This window comes from Erinaceus europaeus, chromosome 13 (genome assembly GCF_950295315.1).
Source record: "Erinaceus europaeus chromosome 13, mEriEur2.1, whole genome shotgun sequence".
In the NCBI taxonomy this organism is placed as follows: Eukaryota; Metazoa; Chordata; class Mammalia; order Eulipotyphla; family Erinaceidae; genus Erinaceus; species Erinaceus europaeus.
Window position 1 is genome coordinate 11,980,335 of NC_080174.1, and position 22,485 is coordinate 12,002,819.

Sequence of the window (22,485 nt, forward strand, 5' to 3'; positions counted from 1 at the left end):
ATTGGAGGATTAATGGCTCACAGTCGACAGTAAAATACCATAGTTTGTACATGTATAACATTTCCACGTAACAATACAACCCCCACTAGGTCCTCCTCTGCCATCATATTCCAGGACCTGAACCCTTCCCCCACCCCACGGCCTTGGTGCAGCACACATTAGACTGGTTTTCTAATACACCCTATACGTATGAAATTTCAGGAGTGGATCACACAAGACACAATAATCACCAAGAATAACATAGTTATTCCTCGTGATTTCCTCTGCTTCCAAGTGTTGATCTCTCTACAAACTCATAAGGGACAAAACAGTTTGTTGGAGATCAGCTTGGGAAAGCAGCACCCTCCTCCTGCCCCCTGCAGGAAGCCTGGAAAAGGGGCCGGAGACAGGGCCAGAAGCCCAGTGTGCCTGTGTATCTTGCTGCAGCTCCCTCCATACCTGACTCCAGTGGCCATAACAGGCAGAGGGGAGGCAGAGGCTGAAGCACAACCCCTGAGGGTCCCGCTCTTCCTCTGAAGAGGCTATAAAGCTCGGAGGACCTGGAGGCTTGGGCCCTCATCTCTCGCTTGTACTTTCTTGCTCTTTTCTGTCCTTACTTTCTCCCAATAAATGCTCATTTTCACTCTGAAACATGTCTGGCTCTTTGTGATTTTTTTCCATGTAGGAGTCAGACTTGAAGCCCACAGGACAGAACTGGGGAACAGTCCCCAATTAGCTGTACTCTCTTCCCATTAACAATTTCAAATATTTGAAGCATTTATCATGTATTCTTAAAGCTGGGCCAATGCTATTTTAAAAAATAATGAGGGTTAAGTCAGAGCTGAGCAGTGCTATGGTTAAAATAAATAAATAAAAATTTTAAAAATAAAATAAATAAATAATGAGGGTTGGGGAAATAGTATAATGATTATGCCAAATGACTTTCATGCCTTAGGTCCTGAGATCCCAGGTTCAATCCCCAGCAGCACCATAAGTCAGAGCTAACCAGTGCTTCTCTCTCTCTTCCTCTCTCTCATTAAAATAAAATATTTAAATAAATAAATAACGATAATAATTTTAGATATGGAACTGAGAGGGCTTTTTAGAAAATTGAGGAGTGGGGGTAGATAGCATAATGGTTATGCAAAGAGATTCTCATGCCTGAGGCTCCAAAGTCCTAGATTCAATCCCCTACATCACCATAAGCCAGAGCTGATCAGTGCTCTGGTAAATAAAAATGAAAGGAAGGAAGGAAGGAAGGAAGGACCGAGAAATTTTATGCATGTATCAACAACTGTGTTTACTACAAACCGTTAATCACCCTCTAATTAAAAAAAAAAAGGAAATAAGAAAAATATCTGTGGTTGTCATACAGCAACATAATATTTTGGAGAAAAGCTCATAATGGTGACAGATTGTCAATGCTCTGTCACCAAAGAGGATGTGTCAGTAAAAGGTTAGAAGTAATCCACATCTTGGGCATAGTTTACCCCAGATAAAAGTCAGTCCTTCCTCTTGGCTGCTAGAAGTAACAGACTGACTGCCCTGGGCATATGTTGGAGGGCCAGCTTGCCCTCTGCTCAAAGGAGGCTGACAGCAAGTAGATTCATCCTTTATTAAAATCATGCGACAAAACAAGATTCTGGTTCTTGAGATCAGGTGGTGAGTACCTAGCAAAGAGCACAAGGCCCCAGGTTCAAGCTCCTAGTCCCCACCTGCAGGGAGGCAGCTACATAAACGGTGAGGTAAGTGCTACAGGCGTCTCTATTTCTCTCTCCACCTCTTTCTCCCTCTTCCCTCTCACATGAACCCACCTGCAGAGACACCGGCTTCTTCAGTATTTTAGAACCACTTATGGCTTCGGCTGGGGGCGTGTGTGAAATTTTGATCCTGCTTCAGACATGTTTTGGTTAGTTTTAAAATCATGCCAACTCCCTTTCAAAAAGCAACATCTAAGCCTTGATGATGATGATGATGATGATGATAAAAGGTTATTGGGGGGTTGCGAGGTGGCGCAGCGGGTTAAGCACACATAATACTAAGCACCAGGATCCTGGTTTGAGCCTGCCCCCCGACCCCCTCCTGCTCCCCACCTGCAGGGGGGCTCACTTCACAAGCTGTAAAGCCTATCTGCAGGTGTCTTATCTTTCTCCTTCTCTATCTCCCACTCCTCTTTCAATTTCCTTCTGTCCTATCCAACTATAAAAAATGCCTCCAGGAGCAGTGTAGTGCTGACACCAAGCACTGTGATAACCCTGGAGGCAAAAAAATAAAATAAATGTTTAAAAAAGGCTATTGGGTGGGATAGCAAAATAATTATGCAAAGAGCCTCTCATGCCTGAGGCTCCAAAGTCCCAGGTTCAATCCCCCACACCACCATAAGCCAGAGCTGAACAGTGCTTTGGTGGAAGGTCTGGATTCTGTAATTATTTCCCCACTGGGCATAGACTGTGGCAGGCCAATCCATATCCCCATCCTGTTTCTATCTTTCCCTAGCAGGGTAGGGCTCTGGAGAAGTGGGGTTCCAGGACACATTGGTGAGGTCAGCAAGAGCAGGTGTTCTCAACTGTTACTGTTCAGTGAACTCTCTCCAAATAAAAATCAACAGGGAAACATTATACTCTGCCACTTCTGGCTGAAATCTCTGTACCACATAGTACAGAAGAAAAACCCAGTCATTTAATTTTGCTAACGCATCTCCCCCTTGTGCCTGAACTTTGTATTGAACTCAACCAGGCTTGAAAAGTCATCACTGTTTATAAACAGCATTAATGTTTTTAAAGGAGGAAAATAACTTCCCTTCTCACGTTAAAGCAATTGCTCGGTATTAGGAGCCTGTGGCTGTAAGTCTGACACAACCTAGGAGGACCAGAGTAATTGGATAACTTCAAGTAATTTGTGTGGGGCAGGAGCGGGGTGGGAGTAGGATGGGGTGGGGTGCAAACAAGCAATGGCTCACCTGGTTGAAAGCACACACATTAATTAGGATGCACAAGGATCCGGGTTCAAGCCCCTAGTCCCTACCTGTGTGTGTGTGTGTGGGGGGGGGGCTTCACAAGCAGCAAAGCAGTTCTGCTGGTCTGTCTGTCTCCCTCTCTCTCTCTCTCTCTCTCCCTCTTGCCTCTCAATTTCTGTCTGTCCTACCAAAAGTCCTCATAAGCACTGGTTGTCTGAAAATGTTCGTTTCAACTTCTTTTAGAACAGAAAAAAAAATCTGAACAATCTATGTAGCAAGAGAAAACATGATCTAGCTAGATGATGAAAGACTGGTAGCCACTGAAAAATCAAATTTTGATCATAGGGAAGACATCAAACTGTATTCCTATGACAACAATCCTGTAAGCAACACTTCAACAAAATGATGTTTACTATCAAATTTGGGCAGGGACCAGGAAATACTTAGTGGTAGAACACAGGACTTGAATACCCAGAAGCCTAGAGATCCCTCCAAGTTCAATTCCTAGTACTACCATATGCCGGAGTTGAATGCTGCTCTTATCTCTCTCTCTCTCTCTCTCTCTCCCCTTCCCTCCTTCCCCCCTCCCCCAATCTCTCATAAAAAGAAATAATCCTTTTAAATTTTTTCTAAGAATTTTAATTTTTTTATGGTTAAGGATTTTTTTTAAATTTCTTTATTGGGGAATTAATGTTTTACATTCGACAGTAAGAAGAATTTTTAACAAAAGATTAATCACCACATAATTCTGGGTGAAGAAGACAGGATTCAAAGGTCTACATATTAGTGGGGGGGAAATCCCAATACTATAATGTAATCTTTATCCACTCAACAGGTATTAATCAATTTAATCAATCAGATGTTCCAGCAAAGCCACCCCACCTCGCAGTCTTCAACTTCAATAGCATCACTATGAGCTCTGATTCCTTCTCTCAGATGCCGGAGTTCATTACCCACTGGCCCATCATTCACGACAGCACCTGCTCAGCACAGGGAAGGGGGCACAGAAGCTATGGAGGGGCTACCCCAATACTGTGTGGAAATTAGCACTTTGGAAGTATCTTCCATATGGAAAGATGCTTCCCTTTCATTTCTCTAAAATTCCTTTAGAAATTGGATGATAGTGAAATGGAAGAAAGCAAGGAGGAAGAAGAGTGTGAACAATGATTTGTAAGATGGTGGCTCAGTGTGTAGTGATAATGCAGTTTTCAGAGAGGAAGAGATCAGGGCTGAGGGCTGGGAGATAAGGCAGTAACAAGAGCACAGGAACCATAAGCCTGGACCCACGCTGGATCCCCAGCACTGCATATGCCAGAGCTAAGCAGTGTTGTTTCTTGCATAAAAAATGAAAAAAAAAATGAATGAATGAATGAATGAATGAGAGAAATAAAGAAAAAAGAAAGGGAGAAAGGAAAGGGAAAGGAAAGGAAGGGAAGGGAAGGGGAGGGGAGGGGAGGGGAGGGAAGGGAAGGGAAGGGAAGGGAAGGGAAGGGAAGGGAAGGGAAGGGAAGGGAAGGGAAGGGAAGGGAAGGGAAAGGAAGGGAAGAGAGAAAAAGAAATTTATTGGGGATTTAGGTAATATCCCAGTGGCCACTAGAGGGTGCTAGGACTCTAACATATTTCAGCAGGTCTCCAGTTTCCCTAGAAGAATCTGGATTTAAGTTTTTTAAATGTAGTGTAAATAGATCAGAACTAACTTGGTTTTCAGACTGAGGTCAAACAGTTTATAGAAGACCAGGGATTAGAAATTAAATATTTATGAGTTTCAGTATTAGGTAAATATTGAATTTAGGCTCATATATATATATATTTTTTATTTAAGGAGTAGGGTTTCCTGTCTCTCCAGTAGGATACTAATTAGGGGAATACAGTAGGATACTAAAGAGGGGAAATGACAAAAGCAAAATGATCACTATAAGAAAGTTAACCAACCAAAAAAAAAATCTCAACAACAATTGGAAAAAGATGTCAGCACAGAAAAAAAAATGAGTACAATTCTGACCTTAGAAATAAGGGGGGGGGGGGTCTTTATGTAGAGAAAACCTTAGAAAAGGATTCCAAAATCTTCCTTACAAATGGCATCTTGGAGTGATTATCTTCTCATTTATTGCTCTACTTGGTTCCTTTTCTCAAATTTCGATATATCACTGTTCACTAAGCATTAGACATTGCATTAGCACTTTATCTAAAGATGTGTAATCTCCCCAGCCTCCCACTCCAATCCTGAGAGAGAGAGAGAGAGAGAGAGAGAGAGAGAAAGGAGAGAAGGAAGAAGTTTCGTGTTTTATATTGAGGAGATAGCTCAGTGTTAAGCAAGAGCCTTGAATGGCTGAGGGTCCTGGCTTGGTCCCTGGTACTGCGCATGCCAGAGATGCACAGTGTTCTGGTCTCTCTCTCAAAAATAATTTTTCTGAAAAAAAATTTTGTGGAGGGAGGTTCTAGAGCAAAGTTCACTAGGGATTTGGACAGGGACCTGTTAGGGAAATGAGTGGAAGAAGGAATTATAGTTAAGTACTGGACAACTGAGCAACACTGGAGCTAGACTAAAATGCTGGGGGGGGGGGTTGTTTTCTTGCCTCCAGGGTTATTGCTGGGGCTCAGTGCCTGCACTACAAATCCACTGGCCCTGGCAACCATATTGTTTTTCCTTTTTGTTGTTGCTGTTGGGTAGGACAAAGAGAAACTGAGATAGGAGGGAAGACAGAGAGTGGGACAGAAAGAGATACCTGCAGACCTGCTTCACCATTAGCAGGGGCTCGAGCTAGGATCCTTAGGCTTTGCACTGTGTGTGCTTAACCTGGTGAGCTACCACCTGACTCCCCCCACCCCCACACACACACACACCGTTTGTTTATTTTTACCAGAGCACTGCTCAGCTCTGGTTTATGGTGGTGGGGAGATAGAACCTAGTAGCTCAGAGCCTCAGGGACCAGTCTTTATATAACCACTATGCTGCCTCCCATGCACACACACTGTACACTTTAAATGAGGGTCAGTGTATAAGTTAATACCCCATTAAGAGTAAGAAAAACTGGTTTAAAAATAAAACAACCCAGTGGCTATACTCTAGAAGGGTCCTCTCTTGTGGCCCAGAAAGTTGCACAATGTTGGAAACAGAAGCATGAGGTTCTGGCAGCCAGGGGAGAGGGAGTACACCAGGTTGAGCACACACATTACTTACTAGGTGCAGGGGCCAGGGCTGAAGCCCCCAGGTGCCCACCTGCAGGGGGGGAAGAAGCTTCACAAGTGATGAAGCAGGGCTGCAGGTGTCTTTTTCTCCCTCTCTGCCCCCCACCCCAATTTCTCTCTGTCCTGGCTAATAAAAAAGGGGAAGATGGCCATGAGTAACAGTGGGATCATCATGCAGGCCCCAAGTCCCAGCAATAAATAACCCTGGTGACAATTGAAAAGATTTTTTTATTAAAATTAAAATAAATAAAAGAATGAGGTTCTTCTGAATTTTGTGATTCCACTCTGAGCACCTGCCAGAGGGATGATTTAGTTCTCCAATGCACATTAACACGTGAGAAATTTGGAAAAGAAAAAGGACTAAACAGGTCAAAACCTCAGCGTCAAGTGACTTCCTTGTCCAGGGTCACCTTGCCTTCTTGCTCAATTTGAACCAGCAACTGCTTCCTGCCATGTCCCTAGTTTTATATTTGACACAAAACAGTAAAAACAGAAAGGTCTAATGTGGGTCCAGGTGTTGGTGCACCTGGTTGAGCGTGTACGTTACAACTTGCAAAAACCAAGGTTCGAGCCCGTTCCCCACCTGCCAGGGGGAAAGCTTTGCAACCGGTGAAGCAGGGCTGCCGGTGTCTCTCTCTGTCTCTACCACACCCTTCCCTTCCTTCTCAATGTCTGCCTGTCTCTATGCAACAAGCAAAGATAATAAAAATTACAGTAGTAAGAAAAAGGTCTGGGGAGTCGGGCGGTAGCGCAGTGGGTTAAACGCACGTGGCGCAAAGCGCAAGGACCAACGTAAGGATCCCAGTTCGAGCCCCTGGCTCCCCAGGGAGTCGCTTCACAGGCAGTGAAGCAGGTCTGCAAGTGTCTATCTTTCTCTCCCCCTCTCTGTCTTCCCCTCCTCTCTCCATTTCTCTCTGTCCTATCCAACAATAACAACAACAATAATAACTACAACAATAAAACAAGGGCAACAACAAAGGGGATAAATAAATATTTAAAACAAAGAAGGTCCAATGCTTTGGGAAAGCTCCTGTAAGACATTCTAACAGGTTCAGTGTCTTAGTAATTCAGGGCTTAAAACAGGAGCACATGCAGAAGGCAAGAGAGCAGATTGAAGCTGCGAAGACTGGGTGCATAGTGCACCTGCTTTGCCTGGCCATGACCTACGTTCCAGCCTAGGCACCACTGCATTGGTGAAGCTTCAGCACTAGGGCACCTTTTTTATCTTTTTCCTTTTTACATTTTTATTGCCACCAGGATTATTGCTGGGGCTTGGTGCCAGCATGAATCCACCACTTCCGATAGCCTTTTTTCTTCTTCTTCTATTTAGTGAAAAGAGAAAAATTGAGAGGGGAGGGAAGATGGAGGAGAAAGATACCTATAGCACTACATCACCGCTTGTGAAGCTTTCCCCCTGCAGGTGGGGAGCAGGGGCTCAAACCTGGTTCCTTGAGCATGGTAATGTGAGCACTCAACTGGGTACACTACTGCTTGGCCTTGTCTTTTTTTTTTTTTTTTTTGCCTCCAGGGTTATTGTGAGGGCTCTATGCCTGCATTACAAACCACTGCTCCTGGAGGCCATTTTCCCCATTTTTGTTGTCCTTGTTATTGTTGAGAGGAGAGAGAGAAGTCAAGAGAGGAGGGGAAGACAGAGAGGGAGAGAGAAAGATAGACACATGCAGACCTGCTTTACCACCTGTGAAGTGACCCCCCTGCAGGTGGGGAGCCGGGGACTCAAACCAGGATCCTTACGCCGGTCCCTGTGCTTGGCACCATATGCACTCAACCTTCTGTGCTACTGCCCAGCCCCAACTGGCCTTGTCTTTTTATACGAGAGAAAGAAAAGGAAAAAAAAGTCAACTTGGAGTGGTGACCAAAAAAAAAAAAGGACATGATTCTATAGGCAATTTACCAAAAAAGATTTTTTGTATATACTTGTCAAGGTTATAAGTTTTAACCTCATGTGTAAGCGACTGTCTAGGCAGTGAACTTCCATCCAACATGATGACTATTATGAGCCTCTTTCTATGTACAGAGCTCATCTTCCATTTTCTTAATTCTTCTTCACTAGCAAAGAAAACCAGCAAGATCTGCAGCACAATTCCATTTTATTAGTTTAGTGCAGGACAATAATTCCAGGTTTATCCCCAATTTCAGTTTCAAAACAAACAGGCCTGAAACACAGTCTTAAAGTCTGGTAATCACCAGTGAGTGTGTAAGAATATGAAAAATGAATTGGTGTTCTGATCACTGGGAACACTCATGTTTGAAAGGGTTACATTTCAGTTGATCCTGGGCATCACAGACGATGCAGAAGAGATGGCATCTCTTCGAGTACCGTTCATTTCATTCTTTTCAGTTTTGCATTTCCTGCTATGAACCCTCCTGGTTGACCTTTAATCAAAGTGCAAACACATGCAAATGAAACAGACCGTTGAAATGAAATACAATTCAAGGAGAACAAACTCATTAATTGTTAGCATTAACTTATGAGGTAATTTTTCACTCTCACACGTTCGCATAGCACAGCTGTAAGAGATGCGTCTCTTGACGAGGCATCGTTCAGATGCAGGTTTTCACAAGGCCCCTTTTCCTGGAGCCCAAAATCAAGTCATAAAACTCCATGCTTCCTAGAAATATTAAAGACCATGCGACATAGGACTAAAAAAAAAAATCAAGTTAGCTAACTTGAAAAGAAAAATACATTGTGCTTTCTCTGATGTTCGCTAAAACCATTTGAAATTATTTTAACTAGAACTAAGTGACTAAGATTCCAACAGAAATAGAATGTCTGTAACAGGCTTACTCCCTCTGCCCCTCTTCCTTGCCCACCCCCCACCCCCTGGCAATGTGGTGAGGCACCAGCTTCAGAGGGAAGAGAATGAACTTCCCAGAACTTAAGAGCAGCCAGGTGACTGAGTTCACGCTGCTTTTCAGGGGGCGCAAAGACCCTGAAGATCTTTCAACACAGCCTCACGTTCCTAAAACAAATCAAAGCGGACCATCAAACTGAAATATTCCGTATTTCCCAGTGGTCAGCCAGCTGGGCTCAGAAGCTGCTAACTCCTCCCCCTGCCCAGGCTGCAGACCAACCTGAATCTCAGCTTTCAAAGTCCGGATGCTACAGAGCGGGGCCGGGTGGAAGCCATTCAAAGCCTGGTGAAATGGGACTGTAAACTCCCACTTTCTGTCACCCGTCAGCTTCCTGTAGTTCAGATCACCCTTGAATAAAATCAAATGAGCTTTCTGGAGTTCTGTGTATAAGTCGGGAGCGACCTGAGACATGGCACAGAATTCGTGGGGCAGGGTCCAAAAGATATGATCGTGGTAAACCCACTTCCCCACCTTCAGGTAGCTTTCCCAGTCAAGCCCACACCTGGATAAGTACTTATCACTAGAACTCTTGGCCTGTTCAACTAGCCAGGTAAAATCACGTCTAGTGGTATCAGACACAAACCAGGGAATTGTTTTCCCATAAAAATGGACCTCAGTCGCTAGTCTTGAGGACAGCAGGAAGTGAGCTAGAACGAGATCTGTGACCAGTTCAAACCCAGAGTTATCCAGAACAATGGCCACTCGAACAGCAGCTGCACTGTCCGTTTCTGTTTCCTTGCCGGGCCTAAGCAAGGCCCAGAGGTGTTCCATGTCATTTACTAAGATGAAAGCTTGCAGCTCACCCAGAGACGTTATTATGTTGGTCTTCTGGGAGCTAGTTTCTCCACCTGATAGAGACAGGTCACACTTATTGCCCCAGAGTGAAATCTGAAAAAGAAGCGTAAGACATTTACTCTTTTTTCTGAATATCCAACAACAAAATCAGTTTTACAGAATATAGGGAGAAGGGCACCTATATTCCTAGCTAATGTATTTCTACCAAACTCCTAATTCCCCAGCAGTGACTGGGGAAATGACGCCACTGGTAGAGCACAGAGTTTGCACACCTGAGGTGCCCAGTTCAACCCCCGGCACTGCATGGACTAGAGTGATGATGCTCTAGTGGGGGAGATAACATAATGGCTCTGCAAATGACATTCATGCCTGAGGCTCTAAAGTCACAGGTTCAATTCCCCACACCACCAGAAGTCAGAGTTCTGTGGTACCGTGGTAAAAGAGGAAAGAAAAAAAAAAAGAATGTTGTAACTTGTCTCTCTTTTTTATTATTATCTTTTTTTAAATTGTTTATATGTATTTATTTTCCCTTTTGTTGCCCTTGTTGTTGTAGTTATTATTGTTTTTGTTACTGATGTCGTCATTGTTAGATAGGACAGAGAGAAATCGAGAGAGGAGGGGAAGACAGAGAGGGGGAGAGAAAGATAGACACCTGCAGACCTGCTTCACCGCCTGTGAAACGACTCCCCTGCAGGTGGTGGGGGGGGGCTCGAACCTGGATCCTCACGCCGGTCCTTGCACTTTGCACCACATGCGCTTAACCCCCTGCGCTATCGCCCAACTCCCATTTATTATCTTTTTTACATCAGTATTTAAAGAGCTCTAAACAATAACACATTTTATTTTATTTTATTTTATTATTTTTTACCTCCAGGGTTATTGCTGGGGCTCAGTGCCTGCACTATGAATCCACTGCTCCTGGAGGCTATTTTTTCCCCTTTTTGTTTATCGTTATTGTTATTGTTGTTATTGCTGGATAGGACAGAGAGAAATTGAGAGTGGAGGGGAGACAGAGAGTGGGGGAGAGAAAGATAGATACCTGCAGACCTGCTTCACCGCCTATGAAGCGACTCCCCTGAAGGTGGGGAGCCGGGGCCTTCAACTGGGATCCTTAAGCCGGTCCTTGCGATTTGCACCATGATGCATATCCCGCTGCGCTACTGCCGGCCCCCCCTTTTTATTTTTATTTATAAAAAGGAAACACTGACAAAAACCATAGGATAAGAGGGGTACAACTCCATGTAATTCCCACCATCATCTAACTTGTCTCTTAATCATTGCATCTCATGTGAAACATTCCCTTCCCCAACCCCTCCTGTCATGTATGGTATAATAAAGAAAACATATATGGGGAAAAAAAGAACCTTTCTGGGGCAGTGCAGTGGCACACCAACTGAGTAAACACATCATAGTGGTGAGGACCCTGGTTCCAGCCCCTGGTCCTCACCTACAAGAGGAAAGTTTCATGAGTGGTGAAGCAGGGCTCTAGGTATCTTTCTCCCATTCCCTCTAAATTTGTTTCTATTGGTAAGGTTTTAAATAATAGTAATACTGTTACTGGGATGATAAAAATGATCGTGCATTACATATATATATATATATATTCATATATACACACTTTGTTATTTTCATATTTGTGCCAGTTCACTTTTTTTTTTGCCTCCAGGGCGACTGCTGGGGCTGGTGCCTGCACCACAAACCCACTGCTCCTGGAGGCCATTTTTCCCTTTTCTTGTCCTTGTTTACCGTTGTTATTATTATTGTTGTTGTTATTGCTGTCATTGTTGTTGGATAGGACAGAGAGAAATGGAGAGAGTAGGGGAAGACAGAGAGGGGGAGAGAAAGATAGACACCTGCAGACCTGCTTCACCACTTGTGAAGGCTCGAACCGGGATCCTTCTGCCAGTCCTTGCGCATTGTGCCATGTGCGCTTAACCCGCTGTGCTACCACCCGGCCCACCAGTTCACAATTTTACTACTGAAACAAAGGTACTCTGGGGATTCACTGTTGCATTTACCTGAAGAAACTTGAAAAACTCGTTTTTCAGCTGGTTTTCATCAAGGACCTCAAGAGTGCTGATCAACTCCTGTAGGTAAGTACATAAAGCAATGACAGATTCCTGAGACTCAAAGAAATTTTGGTCTTTTGATTCTTTAAATACATCAAAGTCATCGATTGGTGGACTAAAAGTTGGAGAAAAACAAAAGTGCAACAGTTACATATCTGTACCTTTAAAAAAAACAACCTGTCATTCAATTTTTTTTTTTTTTTCTTAAGGAGAGCACTGCTCAGCTCTGGCTTACAGTGGTGTGGGGATTGAACCTGGGATTTCAGAGCCTCAGGTATAAGAGTCTCTTTGCATAACCATTATGCTATATACCCCCACCCTTTTCACTGCAATTTTAATATTTGATTTATTACTTATTGGATATAGAAAGAGAGATATCTGCAGGCCTGCTTCACCACTTGTGAAGCTTCCCCCCCTGCAGGTGGGGAACACGGACTTGAACCCAGGTCCTTGTGCATGGTAATGTGTGAGCTCAATCAGGTGCACCACCGCCCTGCCCCCTCACTGCAATTCTTTACAGGAGAAAAAAAAATAGTATCTAGTCTCAGTGGTTATTCATAATAAACATTACACATAAGTAGAAATCACACACACACACACACACACACACACACACACACACACACTCTTAATTTAATTGTTAAATGTTCCCTCACCAAATACTTGAGTGGAAGTATTAACTACATTCAGTATTATTTAGCCAATACTCCCAGAGAAAAAGGCGAAAAAGCAATCCAATTTCAAGATACTCACTTCAGTTTAACAAACATTTTGAGACATGTTGAACGTAGTAGGGACCTAAATACTAAACACAAGATCAGAACAGACCATCGGAGCACAATCCAATAGTTGCCAGTAGAGTGAAAAAGAGTATTATACAACATGATGACTACTTGGGGGGAAGCCAGACTTAAAATACATTTGTATTTTAAAATGGAAAACTGGGAGTCGGGCGGTAGTGCAGTAGGTAAAGCTCACGTGACGTGAAGCGCAAGGACCAGCATAAGGATCCCAGTTCGAGCCCCCGGCTCCCCACCTGCAGGGGAGTCCCTTCACAGGCGGTGAAGCAGGTCTGCAGGTGTCTGTCTTTCTCTCTCCCTCTCTGTCTTCCCCTCCTCTCTCCATTTTCTCTGTCCTATCTAACAATGACGACATCAGCAATAACAATAATAACTATAACCACAATACAAAACAAGGGCAACAAAAGGGGAAATAAATAAATATTAAAAAAATTTAAAAGAAAACCTTTAAAAAATGGAAAACTGTAGTTAAATGTTAAACTGTATTTGCAGTATTTAAGTATTTATTAAGTAAAATACTTAAGGACAGGGAAATAACTCACCCAGTGGGGGTACACCTTTTTGTGAGAGAGGCTTTTTGTGTTTGAGTCCTCACACCCCACAGGAGCACCACGGCCAAGTAGTGCTGTGGTGTCCTCCCTCCCGGCCCCCCGCGGACTCTTTTGCTCTGTGATGCTCCCTCCCAGGTGCTGCTGGGGACTGAGCTCCGAGCACCATGCAAGGTGATGCAAGTACCCTAGCCGCTGAGTCATCTCCCAAACCCACCACTTGTGGTTCCTCAATCACAGCGCGCGCTGTGTAAAAATCTCTTCGAGCTATCTAAGTGCATCTATAAACTATAAACCCGAGGATCGCACCCAACTGAATGGGGCTGGGTGGGGGTGTGTCCAGTTGGGCACCTGTGTTGCCTGAGGCAGCAAACGTCCCAAGTTAAATCCCCAGCACCACCATCAGTCAGAGCTAAGCAGTGCTCTGGTAGTAAAAAAATAATAGATATTATTAGCGGGTTAAGCACAGGTGGCATAAGCACAAGGACCGGCATAAGGATCCCAGTTCAAGCCCCGGCGCCCCACCTGCAGGGGAGTCACTTCACAATCGGTGAAACAGGTCTGCAGGTGTCTGTCTTTCTCTCCCCCTCTCTGTCTTCCCCTCCTCTCTCCATTTCTCTCTGTCCTATCCAACAACAACGACATCAATCATAACTACAACAATAAAACAAGGGCAACAAAAGGGAATAAATAATAAGTAAATATTTTTAAAAACCCAAATATTATTAAAATAAATAAAGTAATCCAGATAGCAATGAGATAAAACTTAGAAAATGGGTATCCGAGTCTATGAATTTCTGCCCTAGCATGGTTTATTGTCTGACCTTGATTCACTTCTAAGATGAGTGTTCTTTTTCTTCCCCTTTCTTTCTTTCTTTCTTTCTTTCTTTCTTTCTTTCTTTCTCTCCTCCTTTCCTTCTTTATCTCTCTCTCTCTCTCTTATTTTTGCTGGGGCTCTATGCCGGTACTGCTAATCCACGGCTCTGGGTGACTATTTTTTTTCCCATTTTTCTTTTCTTTCTATTTTATTTTTATTCAACAGGACAGAGAGAAATTGAGAGGACGGGAGCGGACGGAAGAGACAGGGAGAAAGACACCTGCAGACCGGCTTCACCACCTGTGAAGCATCCTCCCTGCAGGAGGGGAGCCGGGGCTCGATCGTTGAGCACCGTGATGTGTGCGCTTAACAAGGAGCGCCACGACCCGGCCCCTCTGCTGCCTTACTAATTGCCACACTCCACGCAGCCATGGAGGGTGCTCTCCGGTCTTTCAACCCTTCAGTAGCTTTGCACGGGCAGGTACCCAAATTATGAAACTATCACCTAGAGTTTCAGAATATTTTTATGAAGAGAGAGAAGGCAGAAGAGTAGAGAGAGAGAAGGAAAGAGAACACAGCACTGAACTTCCCTTCAGTGTGGCAGGGGCCAGGCTCACACCTGGGTCTTACACACAGCAAAGCAGCACGCTACCCTAGTGAGCTAGTTCACCAGCCCGCACAGCTTATTTTAGTCAATTTCTGCATCTCACCTGAGAAGGAGACAGCTAGAGAAGCAGAGACCAGGGCACTATTCTAGCACACGTGGGCCTAGGATTTCACATATGCAAGTCCTGCTCTCTACCTGACAAGCCACTTCCCTCTGCAAATGATTTTTTTTAAACTTATTTTGTAATTTACACAGAGAGAAAGAAGCGCAGGAGCTAGGGAGAGAGTTCCAGTGGCAGCATAACAGACTTTGATGCCTGAGGGAGGCACCGAAGTCCCAGGTTCAATGGATCTCAGGACTGTAAGTCAGAGCTGAGCAGAGCTCTGTTAAAATGAGATAATAAGGGGTCTGGCAGTGGCACACTGGTTGAGCAGACATTACAATGAGTCAGGACCCAGGTTCAAGCACCCTGTCCTCACCTGCAGGGGGTAAGCTTTTCAAACAGTGAAGCAGTGCTGCAGCTGTCTCTCTCCCTCTTTATCTCCCCCTTTCCTCTTAATTTCTGCCTGTCTCTATCAAATAATAAACATTTTAAAAACTAAATAAAATTAAATTTAAAGAAAAGCACAAATATCTAAGCATTTGTGATCCGACGGTCATATGCTTACCTCTGGATAATCGCTTCATGAATCCGACGGTACATGTAGCACTCCACGAACAGCCACGGGGAGAAGAACCACCTTGCCTTCCCGTCAGTTTCACCTAAAAGACTCTGCTGATAGTCCAGGTATTGGTTCCATATGTCAGTATCTGCAAACTTCTCAACCAAAGGGATCATCGGCTTATCTGTTTGCAATTCATTCCGCAATTTAGAAAGAAGAGAAATAGCCTTCTTTTCAGCTTCCAGGCCTTTCTGCAGAAAAACCACGGGGGGTGGGGGGTAGGGGAATAGGATATACACTTCATACATACATATAAAAATACTCTACCATTGAACAGGGAGATGGCACAAAGGTTTACACAACAGACTTTTATACTGAAGGCTCGAAGTTTCCAGGGTCAAACACCAGCACCACATCAGCCACCCAGAATCGAATAGTGTTCTGATTAAAAAAGAGGAAGTGGAGGAGGGAAGGGCAGGAGAGGGGAAGGAGGAGGAAGAGGAAGGAGAGGGAAAAGAGGAGGAGGAATGGGGAGGGAGAGGAGGGAGAGGGGAAAAGGGGGAAAGAACTACGGTGCTGGGGAAATATAATGGTTATGCAAAGTCTTTCAGGCCTGAGGCATCAAAGGTCCCAGGCTGAATCCCCAGCACCACCATATGCCAGAGCTGAGCAGTGTACTGGCAAAATAACAATAATAATAACACAAATACTTGTGGCCCAGGAGGTGGTGCAGTAGATAAAGTGTTGAACTTGCTAGTCTGAGGTCCTGAGTTACTACCTCAGCATCATATATACTGGAGTGAGTACAATCTTCTAAAAACAATAATCTATGTCTAGTTGCCATAGTATATATGGCCTGTTAATATAACTAAACTTGAGAAAGGAAATGTATTTCAAAACTTAATGGGGGGGGGCGTCGGGCGGTAGCAGTAGCAGAGCGGCTAAGCGCACATGGCGTGAAGTTCAAGAACCGGCTTAAGGATGCCAGTTCGAGCCCTCGGTTCCCCACCTGCAGGGAGGACACTTCACAAGTGGTGAAGCAGGTCTGCAAGAACCGGCTTAAGGATGCCAGTTCGAGCCCTCGGTTCCCCACCTGCAGGGAGGACACTTCACAAGTGGTGAAGCAGGTCTGCAGGTGTCTAGCCTACTCCCCCAGCCCCACCTTCTCCTCCTCTCTTAATTTTTCTGTCCTATATAACAACAACAATGGAAAAAATGGCCACCAGGAACAGTGGATTCATAGTGCAGGCACCGAGCTCCAGTGAAAACCCTAGAGGCAAAATAACAATAACAACAACAACAGTAACAGCAGCGGCTTCATTTTGGGTCAGCAAGTCAGCTCCCCTGCACAGTGCAGCTGGCTTCTCATGGGGACAACCCCGTTTCCCCATCTCTCTAGAAGAAACTGGTGCTGTGGTGTCTTTCCTTCTCTCCCTGTGTCTCTTTCTCTCTCTTCTTAAATTATTTATTTACTTACTGGATAGAGGCAGAGAAAACTTGAAAGGGGAGAGGGAGATAAGAGGAGACACCTACAGCACTGCTTCACTACTGGTGAAGTTTCCCACCTGCAGGTAGGGAACAGGGGCTTGAGCCAGGGTTCTCACACATGGTGATGTGTGTGCTCAGCCGGGTGCTCCACTGCCCAGACCCATCTCTCTTTCTATGTGAAGAAGAAAAAACAAACAAACAAACACTGGCTCAGAGTGGTGAAGCTCCAGCAACAAAACACACACACACACACACACACACACACACACACACACACACACCACTCACTGCATGACTTTCACAAGCTATTATTTAAATTTGTAATTCTTTATTTTTTCTTTATTATTTATTTTCCCTTTTGTTGCCCTTGGTGTTTTTTTTTTTAATTGTTGTTGTAGTTACTATTATTGTTGTTGATGATGTCATTGTTGTTGGATAGGACAGAGAGGAGGGGAAGACAGAGAGGGAGAGAGAAAGATAGATACCTGCAGACCTGCTTCACCACCTGTGAAGCAACCTCCTACAGGTGGGGAGCCAGGGGCTCGAACCCGGATCCTTACGCTGGTCCTTGTGCCTTGCGCCCAGTACGCTTAACCCACTGCGCTACCTACCGCACGACTCCCCCTGAATTTATAATTCTTGCTCAGAAAAAAAAATCAATAAAGCCATGAGCCCCTTGGAATATACCTAAAATAGGCCTACTAGCTTTTTCCAGAGTGGAGACCCCAAATCTCATCTGCTATATTCTTGCCTTTAGGTTCCTGATTATTTAACAATTTGTTCTGATTTATATCTTAATGCTTTTTCAGCCACCAAATTCCAGGTGCTACCATGATGCCAATCTGACTTCCCTGGGCAGATGACCTCACCAATGTGTCCTGGAACCCCCACCTCCCAAGAGCACTGCCCCACTAGGGAAAGAGAGAAATAGGGTGGAAATATGGACCGACCTGCCAATGCCCATGTCTAGCAGAGAAGCAATTACAGACGCCAGACCTTGTACCTTCTGCACCCCATAATGATCCTTGGTCCATGCTCCCAGAGGGATAATGAACAGGAAGGCTTTAAAGGGAGGGGATGGAACACAGAGTTCTGATGTGGAGGGGAATTGTGTGGAATTACACCCCTCTTATGCTATGGTCTTGTCAAAATTCCATATATATAATCACAGAGAGAGAGACAGAGTTAAAAATCAAAGAATGGGGACCAGGCAGTGACACAGGTGTCTTCCTCTCTCTACCTCCTCTTTCCCTCTTGATTTCTTTTTGTTGTTCTTATTTTTTTCTTTTTAATTTTTCTTTTTATTTATTTTTATTACTGGATAGAGACAGAGAGGAATTGAGAGGGGAAGAAATTGAGAGAAGGAAAGAGACAGAAAGATACCTGCAGCCCTGCTTAACCTCATGTGACGTTTTCTCCCTGCAGGTGAGGACGAGGGGCTTGAACCTGGGCCCTTGTGCACTGTAGTGTGTGTGTGCTTAACCAGGTGTGCCACCACCTGGTCCCCCCGCCCCTTGATTTCTGTCTCTATTCAATTAAAATGAAAAAAGGTGAAAAAATAAGAATGCACACACGCGCACACACACATGCACACGCGTGCACGCGCACACACACACACGCGCGCACACACACACACACACACACACACACACACATGCACACACGCGCGCACACCATAGTTCACTATGAAGGGGGTTGGGGTTTGCCTTGTCTTATTACCCATCACCACATGGACAGAGTTGTGGTGTCTCTCCCTCTGGTTCTTCCTCTATGTGAATAATAATAAATAAAAAAAAAAAGCAGTTTGGTTTGGTGAACTCATACATGCACGAAGTCTCCACAAAAATGCAGCGAAATCAGATTTTCTTACCTCTCCATGTTTCTCAAAAAATTTACTTTTATGTCTGTGCAAGGAATCTATTGCCTTCGTTAAGATCTGTGGTATTCGGTCTTTTATTGTTATGTAGGCAAATGATCTAGAAAAGAGAGTCACATGCATGGTGTGCTAATTAGCAGCAGGGATACCAACCAGAGCACCATCTTCCAGTCTCTGCAAGACCTCGTTTTAATCAAAAGTCCTTCTCTACTACACTGTGAGGTAAGGACCAAGGAGCGTTCTCAGTGTTAGAACACAGGACTTGCAGGTCTAGGAGCCCAAGTCAGATAACATGGCGCCAGCACTGGCTAGAGCTGAGTGGTGCCCTGGTCTCACTGTCTGTTAAGATAAACAAATCTTGAGATTATGAGGTTGAGTCCATGTTTTCTGGCAAGAAACAATCTCAAATCCCATCTTGAATCCTATTCTTTCCTGGAGTCTGCTTAGTCATTCTTATCTGTTCTCTAGCATTTTTCTTTTATCTCTACCATTTTTCTTTTACCTCAGAAGCTAGTTTAACAAAGTAATAGAACAAAAAAAAAAAAAAAAAAAAAAAGGACTTGGCTAGCAATCAAACAGGTTCCCTCCCAGGTCTACTACCAAGCAAATTCACCCACTAGAGTGCATGGAGGTTAAAGATTTGTGAACCTGCATCTCTCCTTTATCTACCATCCTGGCCAATTTTAATTTTTCTCAAAAGGGGTCAGGTGGTAGTGCACATGTTACAGTGTGCCAGGACCTGGGTTCAAGCCCTTGGTTCCCACCTGCAAAGCTTTACAACTGGTTAAGCAGTGTTGCAGGTGTCTCACGATCTCTCTTTATCACCCCCTTCCCTCTCAATTTATGGCTGTCTCTATCACATAATACAGATAATAAAAAAAATTAAAGAATTTAAAATAAATAAATATATAAATATTCTCAAAAGCCTTTCAGGTTGTCTTTTCTACCTGCACAATGACTCCTATTCTATTCTGTCCGAAAACAAAAGGCATCTCAGTAACTCAACCAAAATTTGGGGGATTTTCTAAAAGTGTTGAAGACAGGTGAAAAGATGGAGACGAAGAAAAACTTACTTGTACACTAGAGTTTGAAAGGGCTGGTGAGACAGCATCATAGTTCTGCAAAAGACTCTCATGCCTGAGCCTCCAAGGTCCCAGCTTCATCCCCAGCACCACCTTAAGCCTGAACTGAGCAGGTCTGCAGGTGTCTGTCTTTCTCTCCCCCTCTCTGTCTTCCCCTCCTCTCTCCATTTCTCTCTGTCCTATCCAACGACAACGACGTCGATAACAACAATAATAATGACAACAATAAAACAACAAGGGCAACAAAAGGGAATAAATAAATAAACATATTTTTTAAAAGAACAAGCACCAAACTTAACTGACTAGTTCATTTACATCTTCAGATCACTAAAGAGAAGGTGAAAAAAGAAAAGTGGTGGGTGAGATCCTCTACCTGTCCAAATCACCTACTTTAATTTTAATTTGGGATCATTACACATCTAAGAGCTCAAATATCTTACTTTTTTTTTTCTTAAGATTGAGTTATACCCTAAGTATTTTTTCAAGAGGTTTCTTAGAAAGGTAGTTATAGAGAGTGGGGGCGGTGGTGCAAGCAGGTTAAACGCACATGGCGCTTAGCGCAAGGGCTGGCATAAGGATCCCTGTTAGAGCCGCCCCGACCCTGCAAGGGGTTCGCTTCACAGGCGGTGAAGCAGGTCTGCAGGTGTATCTTTTTCTCCCCCTCTCCTCTCTAAACCTTCACTCTGTCCTATCCAACAACGACAACAAAATAACAACAACAACGATAAACAACAAGGGCAACAAATGGGGGTGAAATAAAAATAAATAAAATAAAAAGGTAGTTATAAAACTTTCAAAGAAAAACGACAGAACTGTAAAGTTAGCATGCTTTAAGTATCCCAAATGCTGACTTAACTTGTAATACTTATAACAACCCTGATGGGGATTCAACTTTTTAAAAGATGACCACTTGCTTGAGAGAAGAAAAGGAGTGGTCTAACAGCTGACATTTGAACTCTTCCATATCTGAAGATGCAAAGATAAAAAGAAAAAGAAAGAAAACAAAGAAGGAAGAGAGAAAATGGAAGGAAGGAAGGGAGGAAGGAAGGGAGGGAAGAGTGGTGCTTTTGGACTGTTAACTTAGCTGGGAAGCATTGCTATTTTTTCCAGAGACCTGCATCTCTGGGGCCAGGTCTCAGTTTAGGGCTCGGATGAAGACATCTACAGGATCTTGACATGCTTTGATTTGGGATCCATTGGCACCTGTCTGGCCTCCACTTGCTGACACTAAATTCACAGTCTGGCAAGAGCTCCAGTGCTATGCAATTATTCTCGAGTTAAGGTCAGATCTTAAATATAAGTTTGGCCCTTGTGTTTATACACCTTTTAGGGCCATCCATAGCAGGATGCAAAGTTATAGCCTCTCCTTTTCTTTGTGTGTGGTTACGAATAATTCTCTTCAACAGCAAGAAAACCCATTTCTCACCAGGCCGAAATACCTAACTTTTTTTCCCCCTCCAGCATCCTGAAGGCATTCTCCCCCTCCCCATTTGTGCTGCCCTTGTTGTTGTTGTATAGGACAGAGAGAAATCGAGAGGGGAGGGGAAGACAGAGAGGGGGAAGGATAGACACCTGCAGACCTGCTTCACTGCCTGTGAAGCGACTCCCCTGCAGGTGCTTGAACCTTATGCCAGATCCTTAGCTTTGTGCCACGTGCGCTTAACCCGCTGCGCTACCGCCCACCCACCCCCACTTTTTTTTACACCCACTCCCCCAAAAAAGTCTGCTTAGGAAGTTTACTCCGTCTTCCCCAAAGTGAACTATTAAAAATCGCACTTCTCAATTTGAATGAGAAGAAAGACAGTCAGGGGGAGTTAAGTAGGAGGCAGAGTGTGGGGTCCCTTTCAAAGCATGTCAGGATCTTGCAGGATGTCCTCATGGGAGCCTTAATCTCGGACCTGGCCCAAGAGATGTAGGTCTCTGAGGACGCTCAGTAGCTGAGGGGAAAAAAAAAAAAAACCTGCAATACTTTCCAACTAAGGAACATTTTTAAAGTACCACGTTTTTGTTTTTTTATCTGCAGATTTGCAAGAGTTTAAATGCCAGTTGCTTGAATACTTCTTTGCTTCTCTCAAGCGAGTGATCATCTTTACACAGTTGAACCCCGACCAGAGTTGCCTACACATTCAAGCGCAGCGAGCACCCGGGATCCTCTGCAGACCGGCTCCCCGCTGGAAGGACGTTGGCAGAAGCCGGCATGGTCCCCCCACCCCGCCTCGGGGTGCAGCGGGGCGCAGCCCGTCCCCAGCAGCGGCCTCCGGGGTGAGCCGGCGCGGCTCCGCGGAGCCCCGAGCCCGGTGGGCGGCCTCCCAGACGGCAGGACGGGAACGGAGCCGGCGCCCTCCGGTTCTCCGCGGCTTCCCCGTCCGTCCCTCCGCATCCCCGGGGGACGAGCCCCGGCTTTCCGCCCTGAATGGAGGAGTTAGAGGAAGGCGACACCAACCCTACGTCGCGTCCGGAGAGCGAAGCCGGCTGTCCCGCCATCACCGTCCGCGCACCGGGCACCAACGATCTGGCCTGGCCTGACCGGCCGCGGGGAGCCAGGTGGCGCGGGCGCCCAAGGGGCGGAGCGCGGACAAAAAAAAAAAAAAAAGAAGAAAAAAAAGCGTCTTTTTTGAACCAACCAACTTTATTGGGTGCCAATAACTCCAGACAAACAACTGCCGGCTCGAGGACACTGAGATCTTCCGGGGGACAAAGATGCCCGGGGGGAGGGGGAGGCGAGGGGGTGTGTGACAAAGAA

General features: G+C 44.7%; 2 protein-coding genes across 4 annotated transcripts in view; one reads left to right on the top strand and one right to left on the bottom strand.

The window, feature by feature from the left end:
• The window catches only part of RMND1 (required for meiotic nuclear division 1 homolog), a 630,052-nt gene that overhangs the window by 563,648 nt on the left and 43,919 nt on the right, over positions 1-22,485 (top strand). The gene's annotated exons all lie outside the window — the stretch shown is intronic.
• ARMT1 (acidic residue methyltransferase 1) lies at positions 8,214-22,404 on the bottom strand. Of its 3 annotated transcripts, XM_060205327.1 has the most exons (6): positions 22,186-22,404; positions 18,655-18,760; positions 15,303-15,547; positions 11,812-11,977; positions 9,218-9,886; positions 8,214-8,754 (listed from the first exon to the last, which is right to left on the bottom strand). In XM_060205327.1, the coding sequence occupies exons 1-6, from the start codon at positions 22,224-22,226 to the stop codon at positions 8,731-8,733; spliced, it is 1,251 nt and encodes a 416-aa protein (XP_060061310.1). In that variant the 5' UTR covers positions 22,227-22,404; the 3' UTR covers positions 8,214-8,730. The 3 variants fall into 3 exon arrangements, with proteins under 3 accessions (XP_060061310.1, XP_007516087.1, XP_016040742.1); XM_007516025.3 differs by having other exon boundaries at positions 8,214-9,886; positions 22,186-22,399; XM_016185256.2 differs by lacking the exon at positions 18,655-18,760 and having other exon boundaries at positions 8,214-9,886; positions 22,186-22,395.